Source organism: Coturnix japonica, chromosome 6 (assembly GCF_001577835.2).
Source record: "Coturnix japonica isolate 7356 chromosome 6, Coturnix japonica 2.1, whole genome shotgun sequence".
NCBI classification, from domain to species: Eukaryota; Metazoa; Chordata; class Aves; order Galliformes; family Phasianidae; genus Coturnix; species Coturnix japonica.
Window position 1 is genome coordinate 16,130,638 of NC_029521.1, and position 13,173 is coordinate 16,143,810.

Genomic DNA, 13,173 nt, shown 5'->3' on the forward strand with positions numbered 1-13,173 from the left:
ATAACACCACCTGAAGTCACCTCTCTGGGCTCTCACTAACCAAGATACAATTCCTATGGACTATGGAGGATTTGGAACATTTGTATAGGAATTCTAAACACAAGGAGGTATGATCAGCATAGCACTCTGGGGTTGTTCTGTACAAAAGATAAACACGTTTGTTCTGTCTCACTGGGCACATACTGCAGTTCTGAAACTTAAAGATGTGATGGAGTCCCTGTACCGAATAGCTCACACATACGCATTTCACCCTATGGTCTGCTGGATGGAAATACAGGAACCTCACCACAACCTCTTTCCCCCAGCTTGGAGGAATAGAGCCTCAACATCTATTCTGCTTGTCTGTTATACTCAGTCATGGAGTCAGTGGCCTTGATTCATTGTCTATTGAAACCACTGTGAATGTCCGCTCTTTTGGCAAAGTATTTGGTTCAAGACTTTGGGAAGGTAGCTCAAATACAGCACAGAAAGAAAACAGTTATGTTACATTATGTACATTTATTTCAAAAGTCATGTTTTGTATTACAGATTAAGTTAATATACTTGAAGTGTTTGAGTTTTAAATAAAATACATTTCTTAATTACAGACATTGGTATTTACAGGAAAAAAACATTTACATAAACATTTTTCTGTTTTTTTGTTTGTTTTTGTTTTGTTTTGTTTTTTAAATATACATCTCATTGAAGTAAAAATTCTTCATGAAGTTTCTACCAATGGGAAACATCAAATTCTGTAATGTGACAACCTCCTTCAAGGATTAATGGAGACAAGAAACCATAACAGGCTAAAGTTACAACTCAATGAGTTGATCATGGAACTGCAATGGGATGGCTGCCCACATTAAGTTGTATCACAACTCAAAGACCTCAGGGGTCCCCCTCCAAGTCTGCATCTTATGGATCAAGGAAGAATGAAAGGGAACCATCAAGTACCTTCCAACAAACCAGTCTTAGCTACAGGACCTAGGCAGCACCCAGAATGTTCTAGCAGACTTCCAAAGTTTGGACTTTTTATTTCCTTTCTGCCTAGATTTTGGGAGCTACAACCCAAGCTTATTGTACAGTCATCGTACAACAAATACGCAAGGGCACTCTGCTGCCACATAGCCTAAAAGCTACAGCAGGCCATGGTGGAAGAAAATGCTTTTACAAAAGGCTTACTCTTCATCATAGAGGTGCAAGCACTGAGCCAGAAGCCAAGTTTGCTGATGCCCAGATATATATTGTCCTGTTTCCATCAGATTGCCTAGTAAGTCCCAGAGGGACTTCTTAGGTAGTCTCTGTATTCAGTAAAACTGCAGACAGAACAGGGAAAGAAGTGCATTACTATCTACAGTTTATGTATTACTCAGAAGAGTCCTCTGAGGTCAGCTCTGGGCACACATTTATCCTCAAAGCTCTGCTTAGGAATTTATATCCCCATTGAATCATGAGCATTCAAGGCTGAATGAGGTAGTATTACTGAAACCAGCATCCCCAGGTTGGATTGAGGTAGGATCCTAGGGTACCAGCACAGAGCTGTTAGCTGATTGAGGAGAGTGACTGCCCCACTCTACACTGCACTGATGTGGCTTCAACTTGAGTACTGCGTGCAGTTGTGACCACAGTACAAAAAGGCCACAGAACTATTGAAGAGTGTCCACAGGAGGACTACAAAGATGATGAAGGGTTTAGAGGGAAAGACATTTCAAGAACAGATTAAATCCCTCTGACTGTTCAGCCAAGAGAAGAGGATAATGAGAGGAGACCTTATTGTGGCCTACAGCTTCCTCATGGGGGTGAGCTAAGGGGCAGTGCTAAGCTCCCCTCTCAGTGACAGGATTCAACGGAATGGCATAAAGCTGTGATAGGTGATGGTCAGGCTGGATATCAAGAAAAGGTGGTTAGGCACTGGAACAAGCTCCTCAGATAAGTGCTCATGGTACTGAGCTACTGGGGTTCATGAAACATCCAGACAATGCTCTCAGACATAAGGTCTGATTTTTTGGGTGGTCCTGTGTGGAGCCACAGGTTGGACTAGATGATCATAATGGGTCCTCCCTCCACATCCTACAGGACAGCATGCCTGTTAGTCCTTCAGATATTCAGAGCTTTCACATATGAAACAGGACCTTTGTTTGAGTGCAATTGGATGTGTTTGGGATCTTTTACATTACAAAATTCTTGTTCTTAATAGTTTCCTCTGGTTTACAGGCACAGAGTTTTCCACAGAGGTAAGCAGAGCCATTACAGACCGATGGTTCTTTGAACATCTGCCTTAAACTCCTTTACTCCCACCCATGGTGAGAGGATTTCAAACACAGGTGAGCTTCTGGTTCACCCAACCCATAACCTGAAATACCATTTAGCTTTGGTATTTTCAAAGGCAAATAGGAAACTGAATCCAAGCATATGCCAAAGGTGTACAAAAAAAGTCCTGTTAATGACAACCACACCTTGTTGCCACCATGTCTTTGTAATTTTTAAGAACCACATTTTCTTTGTCATCAAAGTAGAGGAGATTGAGGGACTTCAGTTCATCTGGAACACAGCAGGGCGTGCTGACATCCTGAGACAGTTTAAGTGTATGGACTATGGACTGAACGGTGGCATGGTTTGTTGCATTTTGACTTTCCCCCAAGGGGAAAAGACAGGAGCCTCTGCAGTAAAATGCATTGTATCCACTTGGGTAAATAATCCATCCTGACCAGCCAATAGCGTGGAAGTCAACATAGAGTTCTCTTCGATGACACACTGTTACCTGGCTTTTGGAAGAAGGTACTGCAGCAGCCCGAGGTCTCCTGCTGTTGCTTTCATTGCTGTTTTTGATTATCAGAGTTTCACGTGGCACACGTAACAAGGCATCATTTTTGGCAGGGTTCACCTCTGGTTCAGAAAGGAAGCTGTGTGTTAATCTTTCTCAAAGTCGTTTTTCTTTAAGTACAATAATCTGCAAGAAAATCTGTTTCCAAAATGTACATCAAAGACTTCAAAGAATATTTTAAAATGACAGGACTATGAAAGCACTGGGAGAGGTGTGTACTCAATTGCCATTTCAGCTACTTTTCAAAATCTGGCAGGTCTGTGTTTCCCTATGTGGACTAAAAGGCCCTAGTTTAGCAGAAACATAAAAGCTTTGGTCAGAATGGTTTCAATGACCTTTACATGGTTACTCCTACAGCAGACCTGCTGTTAAGTGCTAACAAAGGGTGGAGACCGCAGCCTTTTCTTCTCTCCAGTATTCTCCTCTCAGCAACTCTACCCATAGGCTTGAGAATAGAACGCTTTCCCGAGCAGCAGTCATTTTGGAAAATAAATAAAACAATCAATTTCACTACAGTAATTTTAAATTAAAAAAATTAAAAAATAAATTAAAAAATTAAAAAAGTGAACAGGCCAGTTTCTGGTTGTTTTCTAAACTGCTGTTGGTTTTGATTTGTATCACTTTTACCACCTGGTTCTTAATTATTCCTTTCTAAGGTACAAATGCAATGATTTACCAAAAAGACCCTCCAAGCCCAAACCATTACCTCTCCTCCTCCTTCTAGCTTTTGCTCTTTGCATTTATCTCAGGCTCTAAAATCCAGCCTTAGCTGATTTTACTGGAGGACCCGTGGGAGAGGTAAGGTGCTACTGTTTTGTAATTTAAGGGATAAAGGCATTGTCTTTGACGAAAGGAAAAGAAAAAAAAAGCCATTAGTAACAATGCTAATTAATCACTGGAGTTAAATAGGTGTTTAAAAAACAAGCAAAGGACAGAGAAGTTAAAACTGCTTATCTAACCAGTTCTTCCACTCTTGAAAACTGCACTTCATAACTACTTCCATTTGCTTTACCAGCATTTTCACAGTTTTCCAGGTCACTGAGTTTTTTCAGCCTAAGGTGAAAATTATAATTTCCATGCAAACATCACCACAGAGATAAAGTAAATAATAATTTTAAAAAAGAAAGAAAACTCCCATCTCTCTATGAAAATAAACAACGAAAATAAATGAAGCTTCCCTTAGGCTTCATGAATATTTTCTGCAAGCACATCTTCTTTGAGTAGAGGTGGCTGCAGATGCTGGGTGAGCTACAACCAAGAGCTATCAAGCAAACTCTGGTGACTGACAATACAGGACTGCACCAGGCTCAACAGTGCACATAAATACTGGGATAAGGCATTCATAAGGCAGCAGGAGGGAACAGAATTTTTCACGTTCTAAAAGAGTTACTGTTGTGTGAACTTACTTGCAGAAGAGGATACAAAGCTGGAAGACCTCCGTTTATTACTGTTGATGAAGAGGACAAGGAGAGCATTTCTGCTCTCCTGCAAATTGCCCTGTCCCTTTGCAAATGCAACCAGGTTGTGTTCAATCCTATTGCTGAGTAAGTGTGTTGCAGTTATCAAAAAGCCATGGTTGGAGTTACTGCTTCCTACCCACTTGGAAACCTGGTAATGAAAATGAAACAAGAAAATATTGTTTCAATAATCTTTGCACTGCATTGTGATTAAGAATAATTTACATTAGGAAAATGGAACAGGCAACCGATATAGGACCATAAATACATATACAATCACAGAAGTGAGGTAACTGTAAAGACTGAATTGAGTTAAATATTTAAACCAATAATTCAACATTTAAAAATAACATATACGTTTCCCAAAGTTACATTTACACAAAGATAATTAATCTTTGGAGAATTTACTAGTGAATAGATGAGCCTAAGAGTTAACATTAGCAATAAAATAAATAATCCCTGACTTTAGACAGAACCTTATTTTTCCTAGTAATCTTAAAAATGGAATAGTAAAATCTCTCCAGACTTTCCATACCATTAAAACTCATTTAAATCTAACACAAATGTAGCATTTGAAGAAATTAGCTTATCTGAAGAAAACAGGCAAATTTACTTTCTCTAATTGTTCTAATTACAGTCTACTAAATAAGGCCAGGCCATTCTCAAGGAAGGCTATTATGGATGCAACTCAACCAATCATTTAAGCACATTGTTCAATCTGATCATAAAGCTCAGGTAACTAAAACCACTGCCAGACCATATTTAAGCCTCAGAAAGTATTTGAAAGCTCATTTGTATTTTTGCTAAGGAAAGACATTCTGATACTGATGTAATTTAAGGATATCTACAGAACAAATCTTCCAGCTAGCAAATTGGGAATTCTACATACAAAGTGAAGATGAAAAACATTCCAACCATTACAAATTCCAGAAACACAACACTGAAGTACGCTGCACATCTCATCTAAACAAAACAAAACAAAACAGACTAGAGTAAAATTAAAGGGAAATTAAGACCTACTCATACCACATAATCAATGATTTCTTTTTTGACAGCCTAAGGATGAGCGTGCTTTACTCACACTGCCATATTTGGCCTGACATCCCTCCTGCTGTCTAGGTTTGGGTTGCTTAGTTCTCATCAGAGAACTAAGAACATGTACTTCTGAGTGTAATGAGTAGGGCTCTCTCCCTGCTCTGTCCTTTAGTTTGAATTGACCACGGAACCCAGCAATAAGAGCAAGTTGTCAGCTGCGCACTGCCATAAGAGAAATTTCAGAACTAAAAATGTAAGCCAAGAGTTCTCTGCTTACCGTCTGCGTGACATTGAATACTTCCCAGCCTTCTGAGTACATAGACATCAATCGTGATGCAATGAGATGTTTTTTGTGTGGTTTACTTCCACCCTCCAGTAGCTCATACACTTCCACCTTAACGAGAGTAACACAACAGAACAGTGAGAAATGACAGCCATCATTCTTCCAGCAAAATAGGGAGGATCAAGATTATAAGTACTTTTCCCACATCTTAAATGGAAAACTGCTCCAACTGATGCTAAAAGCTGTTTACTGTTTGCTGTTCAACAGCAAAATGAGTATCAGCAGATGCATTTCAGTTTATTGCAAGGGAGCTGGATTAGATGACCTTTTAAGGGTCCCTTCCAACTCAAACGACTCTATGATTCTATCAGTTCAGAGGCAGAACTATGCTATTACACTGGGCATCTCTTTCAAACCTTTGATACTGTCAGAGTCCTCCAGTTCACTGTATCTTTGCCTTCAAGTCTGCTAAACGTCCTACAGAGTGGATACAGTCGATGCCATACTACCATCATTACAAGAGCAAAACAATCAAATTTGCATCTGAATTTCAAAACATCTCAAAAAGCAGACAAGTCCGGTGTAGGCCAGAAGGGAAGGGTACCCCCAGGGATAGTATCCTGCCAACCAGTGCCCTGCACCCTTTCTCTGCATGCTGAAGACAAAGTGCCACTCTGCGCAGAGAACGATAATAAAAGTAAAGAAGGTTTATGTGCTAAGTGGTTATACTCCATTCTTTTCTCATTTCCCTTCCGGATTATTAGCAACACAAGTAAACACGGTACTGCCGGTTCATTTGCCACTTACTTTGCAGAAGTGCTGCGGATCGGCTCTCCTGGCCACGCGCCTCCTCCTCAGCTTGAACACCCTCAGCTCGGCCTTCAGCACCTGCTCGCCCCTCTCCATGGCGCTGACATCGAAGAAGAAGAGGTCCTGCTCCACGGGAGCTGCAGAAGAGCGGCCTTTAGCCGCCGCTGCCCACGCCGCCCCATCACGGCGCTGCCCCCCGACGCCCCCTGCTCACCTCGGTCCTCGAAGCTGCGCACCACGTCTCCTTCCAGCAGTCCGGGTGCGCGGGTGATGCCGTTGGCGTCGGCCACCTTGTTGAAGAGATCCACCATGAACTGCGGCGGCTTTTTGTGGGGCAGCACGTCGGGGGGCAGCTCCTCGATGTCAAACACCTCCCGCAGCCGCTGCAACGCCGCCGCCTGCACCTCGTCCCGCGGTCCGGCGGTCAGGGGCAAGGCTCCGAGCTGCGCCAGCCCCAGCAGCCAGGCCAGCCCCATCCATAGCCACAGCCGCCCGCCCGCCATGGCCGGAGCGTCCTGCCTCGCGGCTCTGTGCGGCTCTCGGCTCCGACGGCCGCTGTGCCCCGGGGCTGCGTCGCCGCGCCTCACCCGGGTCATTAAAGCCCCGTCAAGGACTCAATGGGACTCGCGAACATCTGAGCGCTCCGCAGGGTGCGCGGCATCTCCCCCTCCCCGCTCGGGCCGGGCTGCCACCAGCACTTAAAAATGAAGGTGAGCCACTGTAACTTGCAGCTCCCCACCCACAGACCTCGTTGCGACGAAGGGCTCAGCAAAGCTGCAGAAATGAGTGTGCTGGCCTGATCACTACGCTGGTTGGGGACGTGGCTTCTGCTCTCGCAGCGTAGCAAAAGGAGTTGCACTCAATGATCCTTATGGGTCCCTTCCAACTCGGGCTATTCTACGATTCTCAAAGCAGCCAAGCTTCAGTGCAATTAGGCATGGAAGGTTACATGCATAATAATACCCAAACTAAACTCAGCTTTCCATAATTTTCTCTCCATCCCCAACACAAACCAGCCAACCATGAAATCTTGAGGCATCATGCCCACTAGTCCTTTTCAAGGCAGTCTGTCGACTTAAAAGGAGCAATTTTATCTTGCCAAGGGTTTATGCCGCACTGCCTGTTCTGCTTGTGACACGTGGGCCACTGACTCTCCAGGCAGAGGAGGGGTTGTGGGGTAGGGTAGGTAGACACATCCCATCTGCTTAGGCACACTACCTAGGACAAGAGTACTGGCAGATGGGCTGTGGGAGAAAGAGGTGGTGACAGAGGCTGTAGCTGTGTTAATTATGCTCTTCAGCCACTCCTAAATTAGCCTCTTAAAGTTACAAAATAGAACCAGGATCATTCAAGCAGCTCTGCTATACTCACCTTTTGCTGCTCTCAGCTGAAAAGTAGGCTCATAAAATCACTGAAGTTGGAAAAGACCTCTAAGATCATCTACTCCAACTGTTCACCTACCACCAATATTCCCCATTAAAACATGCCCCTCAGTACCACATCTACATGTGTCTTGAACACCTTCAGGGACAGTGCCTCCACCACCTCCCTGGGCAGCCCATCCCAGTGCCCAACCACTCTTTTGGATAAGTTTTTATCAGTATCCAACCTGAACCTCCCCGGCACATCTTGAGACCAGTACTTCTCATCCTATTGCTGCTACCAGCAGAAGAGGCTGACTCCCACCACACTATAACCTCTTTTCAGGCAGTTGTGAACAGGAATAAGGTCTCCCCTTAACCTCCTCTCTTCTTTGGACTGAAGAATCCCAGTTCCTTCAGCCACACCCTGTAAGACCTGTGCTCCAGATCCTTCACAGCTTTTTTGCCCTTGGACACGTTCCAGGGCCTTGAGTTCCTAAGTCTCATGACAGTGTGGCTCTTCAGTTTCAGATTTCCTCCTATTATTGCTCCTTCCAGCCTTCAGCTGTTGCTGCAGCCAAGTGATCCAGTCCACCACAGGAGGGGCAGGGAACTAGTGTAAGAAAAGGAGAAGTGGTGATGGATTCATCGGACCAGTTTAAAGAGCACTTTTGGTGCACATAAATCTGCAGCCAACTTCAGTCCTCAGGATTCTGTAGCTGTCTTCAAAGAGCTGTAGGTATCTCAGCTTGTGGCTAACAGCAGTGGTTGGTGGTTGAAGTAATACTCACTGCAACGACCTGCCTGAGAGCATGCAAAAAGCTAGTGAGATACAAGAAATCATCAAAGGACTGTTTTTTGGTCACCCTAAAAGCTCGGCTTCCACTCTACCACTTCTTTACGTGTTCATCCTCAGAAACCCTGCGCTGCCCTTGGGCCTCTTCATTTACTCCTAGTATCCTCCCTAGGCATATACCTCCATTTCTGCTCCCCTGGTGCTGCTTCCAGACATTAATGCCTGGAAATGCATAGCTAGGGTTCCCAAACAACCTTAACTCTGCCCTAGAGGCAAAGATTTATGAAAAAATCCTCTCTGTTTAATATAAGCTGGGACCACAAACAATGAAATGCCTCAATCACAGTAGTGCAACTGCAGAAATTCTAGCCTACTGTTAGCCAAACATAACCCACTGAGTGCTGTGTTCTTTTATTTTCATATTTCTGATTAGACAAACAACATAATGAAAGCCTTGCTCCTTATTCTTTCGTAAGAGTGTATGACTCACCACTTATGTAAGCCTTATACAGGAGTTGGTCATAGCTCCACTGATGATACTACATTCTAGTTTGCAATTAGTGCAAGGCTTCAACATCCCTGTTCTGTACCATAAAAATAGTGTGTTCGCTCCACTTACATGTTACTAGCAGTGTGGCTTTGGGAGCTTAGGAAAAGCAGGGAATCTATGGGGAACTATGATACACAGCTAACAACATAAAATTATAGGTGGATTCTCCAAAGAATTCTGCACTGGCATTGCTTTTCCTTCTCACTCTCTCAAATGGCTGGATAAACAACTTGGAGGGTCTGCAGAGTTCAAAATTGCCTGGCTTTCAGGAATAGCTCATGGGTAAGAACATGGGGTTCATTTTGTGGCCTATCAAAACCTCATCTTTGATCATACAGCAATTAGTATGGGACAGCAACACTGAAACAGCATAGTTATCTCACTGTATTATTAACTGGCAGAGCAACGTCTACTTGTGAGCCTTTGTTGCATGTTTTAGAGCCCTAACAAATTTGGTGTTAAGTGCATGGTCAGTCCTGCTGTTCAGAAACAAAGAGCTCAGCTCCGATTATAGCTCCCCCTTTCCTTTAATTTGTCAGTATTTGTTTCATTTCAGCACAAACCCCTTGAAACTAGTGTGCAGAGCAGGCTGGAAGTTGCTTCTTTCTCAGAGGAGTGGCTTAACTCTTCTCTGTGCACTATCTGTCCAGGTTCCATATTTTCTAGTTTGATGACTCACAGTAATTTCTTCTTTCTGGACAAAGGAGTTGTTTTTTGTTTCCTGAGCACAGTGTGATGCATTGCAGTCTTCATGGTGGGTTTTGCTGTCTGGGAGCAAAAAACCAAAAAACAAACCCCAAAGTATTTCACCTGCTTCATAGCAGCTGCCTTAGAGCCATTTCATAATGAAAAGAGGAACGACCCTTGCATGGGAGGGGTCTGATCTCTCTCTGCTTATAGCATTAGAGGCAGCAAAAAGAAGTCACCAGTGAAAGCTAAGAATTACTAAGGAAAGATTTATCTTCTCAATCTTAGCTAAAGGAACAGGACCTGTATCACATCAGCAATACCACGTGAAATAGGAATGTTGACATCACCCCAGAGCCTAGAATAGCAATCCCATGAGGAGTGGGTAGATGGAGAGAGCCACTGAGTTAGTAAGCGTACATTCAGCATATAGCTTGAATGTTGGAACAGGGAAATTATAAATGGCTTTAAGTAGCAGAGAGGTTTTACCATTTACCTAATATATAAATATCTCTCCCAAGGGAGGGAGAACTCCCAAGTGCAGACTCGCCAGCACATCCTGACTCCAAAGCATGTGCCCTACTCAAGCCCTTCAAAAACTGGACTGTCAGCTTTTTGTACTATAGTTTTGTGCAAACTACAGTTACTGAATTCATGATCTAGACAAGAAGATGCCATATTACCTTCTGTTTTTCCAACTAGGATTCTTTTTACTCTGCAATAATTTCCTGAAGCACTTCCAAAGATGCGAAAAATTTCTTGCCATTCCCCCTAAAGACCGAACCAGTCAGATGGTGGAAAAGAAGGCAATAAAATATCTCATCCAAAGTCTCTGAACAGTTTATAGCAGAATTCAGATCTCCCTGCTCCTACAAAACCAAACAAACAGATTACACCAGGTTTTAAATGATCTCAGTGACTACACTGAGACACTAACTTTATTCCTTCCTAAATTTTCCTGATGGTTTAGTTAATGGATTGGCCAAGAATTGATAAAAGTTTCTACAGGGTCTCTTAACATGTCATCTTTTCATGAACTTAATGTATCATCTAAGAAAGCACAATCACAACCAGCACATGAGGAACTGCATCATGATAGCTCATTCTTCTTATTGAAGTTTATGCATAGGTCACTCCAAAAGCAATGTCTGCTATTTATTTCCATGGAAACTATAACAGTTTCCAACTACAACCACAATGAGTACAATACCGCTATTTGATAGCAATTCTCAGCTACAAAACATTGTCCTTTAACATAGTCACCACCATTAGCTGTGCATTTTCACCAGTGATGAACAAAAGCTTGCATGCCATGCTCATAAAAATCTGCACCAGGGGAGGTGACCCCCTGTTTGGCAGCTGCTATGACAACGTTGTTTCTAGGAAAATGTAGCCTATGTAATCCACCTTTCATTGGCCTGAACAGATGGAAGTCAGAAGGGGCCAAATCTGTACCGTACAGCTGGAGTTTGGGATAGTCTAGACAAGATGGGCAATGTGTTCTGTGGAATCCAAACTGGCGTGGGAACTTGGTGTTATTGTGTTGCAAGAGCAAGGCTGTCTTCTTCTGTAGCTAAACTAGTTTGAGCCTTTAGCTGTCAGCATTGCAATGTAGCAGTCAAAGCTGATTGTCCAGGCTCCAGGAAAACCAGAAGAATCACCCCTTTCCTACCCCAAGACAGTGCATATCACCTTACCTCTTCAGGACTTTGTCTTGAACATTTTCCTAGATGAGGAATTCACATGCTGTTCAATAGATTCTGAAAAACTTGCATATGGTGTTCTTTCTGTTCCTGTATGAGCATCTGTAGGACCCATCTGGAGCAAACTTTGCAATATTCCAGTGTTGCCACCATCATTTCCAACATACTGAAGCTGATATTCAGCTCTCTACAGAGTTCCCTGGTTATAATCCTCTGATTTGCACAGATGAGCTGATCGACACACTCTTCACAGTGTGACAGCTGTGCATGGCTGTCTTTCATATCACGGTCACCACTGCTGAAACACCTCACCCACTGCCTCACTGTTTGGTCTCCATAGACATTCAGCAAACATCGGTGACTGTCAGTGGGTACAATTCTTTTCTGCATGGAGGACTCAACGACATCTTTGCTTCATACACACCTCCATGTCAGACTCCACTCTGTCAGACTGCCCCTCTGCTGCCATCTGTCACACAGCAGCAAACTGTAAGGGAATATTTGTGGGAAGGTTTAACCTCCACCGTCATGAATCAATATCTGCCTCTGACATAGAGGGCCAACATAATGAAATAGAAGGCATTACTTCCAGAGCAGCCTTTGGATAACTGTTCTTCAACACCTTCTCTATCCAGGAGAGAAAACTGCTCAGACTGGTATTGCTAATATTTGGCACTGGAATCACAACAGCATGCAAACAAGGTGCAAACAGAGTATTAATCTACCAATTCTATTATTCATCTACCCAGTTCCTCATCTTAAAAACAGCATTGCTTGATACTGGAGCAATTCGTTACCATTTTAGAAAAAAAACATCAGTTGAGTTGCTGTTTTCTTTAAGAATGGTTTGTCAGTTGAATTGCAAATGAATTACTCAAACGCTGCATCCCTGTGACAGCTTCCCCTGAAGGACACATTCCATAACAGTAACTATCACACTGCTTTTTCTACTTAGGTGATGCCTTCCTGGACATCTTTTTCACTGATGAAGTATAACTTACCTTTTAATGACTACTAAAATCATCGCTCTCACCCATCTCCATGGTTTTTGAAAAATGTATCCCAAACTGCATTTGGAGTTCAGGCCAAAAATGGAGCCCACAAGATTAATCTTCCCCCAGACTAAAAAGAAACAATAACAAAAAAAGGTGTAGTAGGCTCTTTTCAGGAACACAAGTTACCTGTATTTGTCCTTCCCACACAACAATAAGCACACAGAAATCGGAGAAAGATTAACATTCAGTGACTGTTTCAATCACACACACACAGGATTCCAGATGACACACATTTTATCTCTGATGAAGGCCCAGGTCAGAAGGTGAGGTCCTTGAGGTATGACAATCAGCCCATCAGTGTCAGTGGAGCTGGAAAATTCAGACCTACAGACCGAGTGGCTCAGAAAGGAAGTACCGAAGGGTTTTATGAACAACAAAAATTCTGTGAAGCCCTTTGGAAAATTGTGTCTGTCCTGTTGTAGCTTCTTGAAAGGCAGAGATTGCACTATTAGCAAGAACATCAAAATTTGTCAAGTTCAAGCAATTTTGGAAACAAAAGAAGCAATCAAAAGCATACCATGCCACTTGTGTACAAATGGGTATGGGTATAGGTGAATATCATCTGAATCCAGTGCTTCCCAATTTAACAGTCTGATTCTGTACCACTTTACTTGCCAGGATAATGTTTATTAG

General features: G+C 42.9%; 1 protein-coding gene across 1 annotated transcript; it reads right to left on the reverse strand.

The window, feature by feature from the left end:
- Positions 1 to 661: 661 nt before the first annotated feature.
- LOC107315785 (bone morphogenetic protein 7-like) lies at positions 662 to 6,891 on the reverse strand. The gene is made up of 5 exons (XM_032445518.1): positions 6,603 to 6,891; positions 6,386 to 6,525; positions 5,573 to 5,689; positions 4,210 to 4,411; positions 662 to 2,865 (listed from the first exon to the last, which is right to left on the reverse strand). The coding sequence occupies exons 1-5, from the start codon at positions 6,889 to 6,891 to the stop codon at positions 2,420 to 2,422; spliced, it is 1,194 nt and encodes a 397-aa protein (XP_032301409.1). The 3' UTR covers positions 662 to 2,419.
- Positions 6,892 to 13,173: the final 6,282 nt, after the last annotated feature.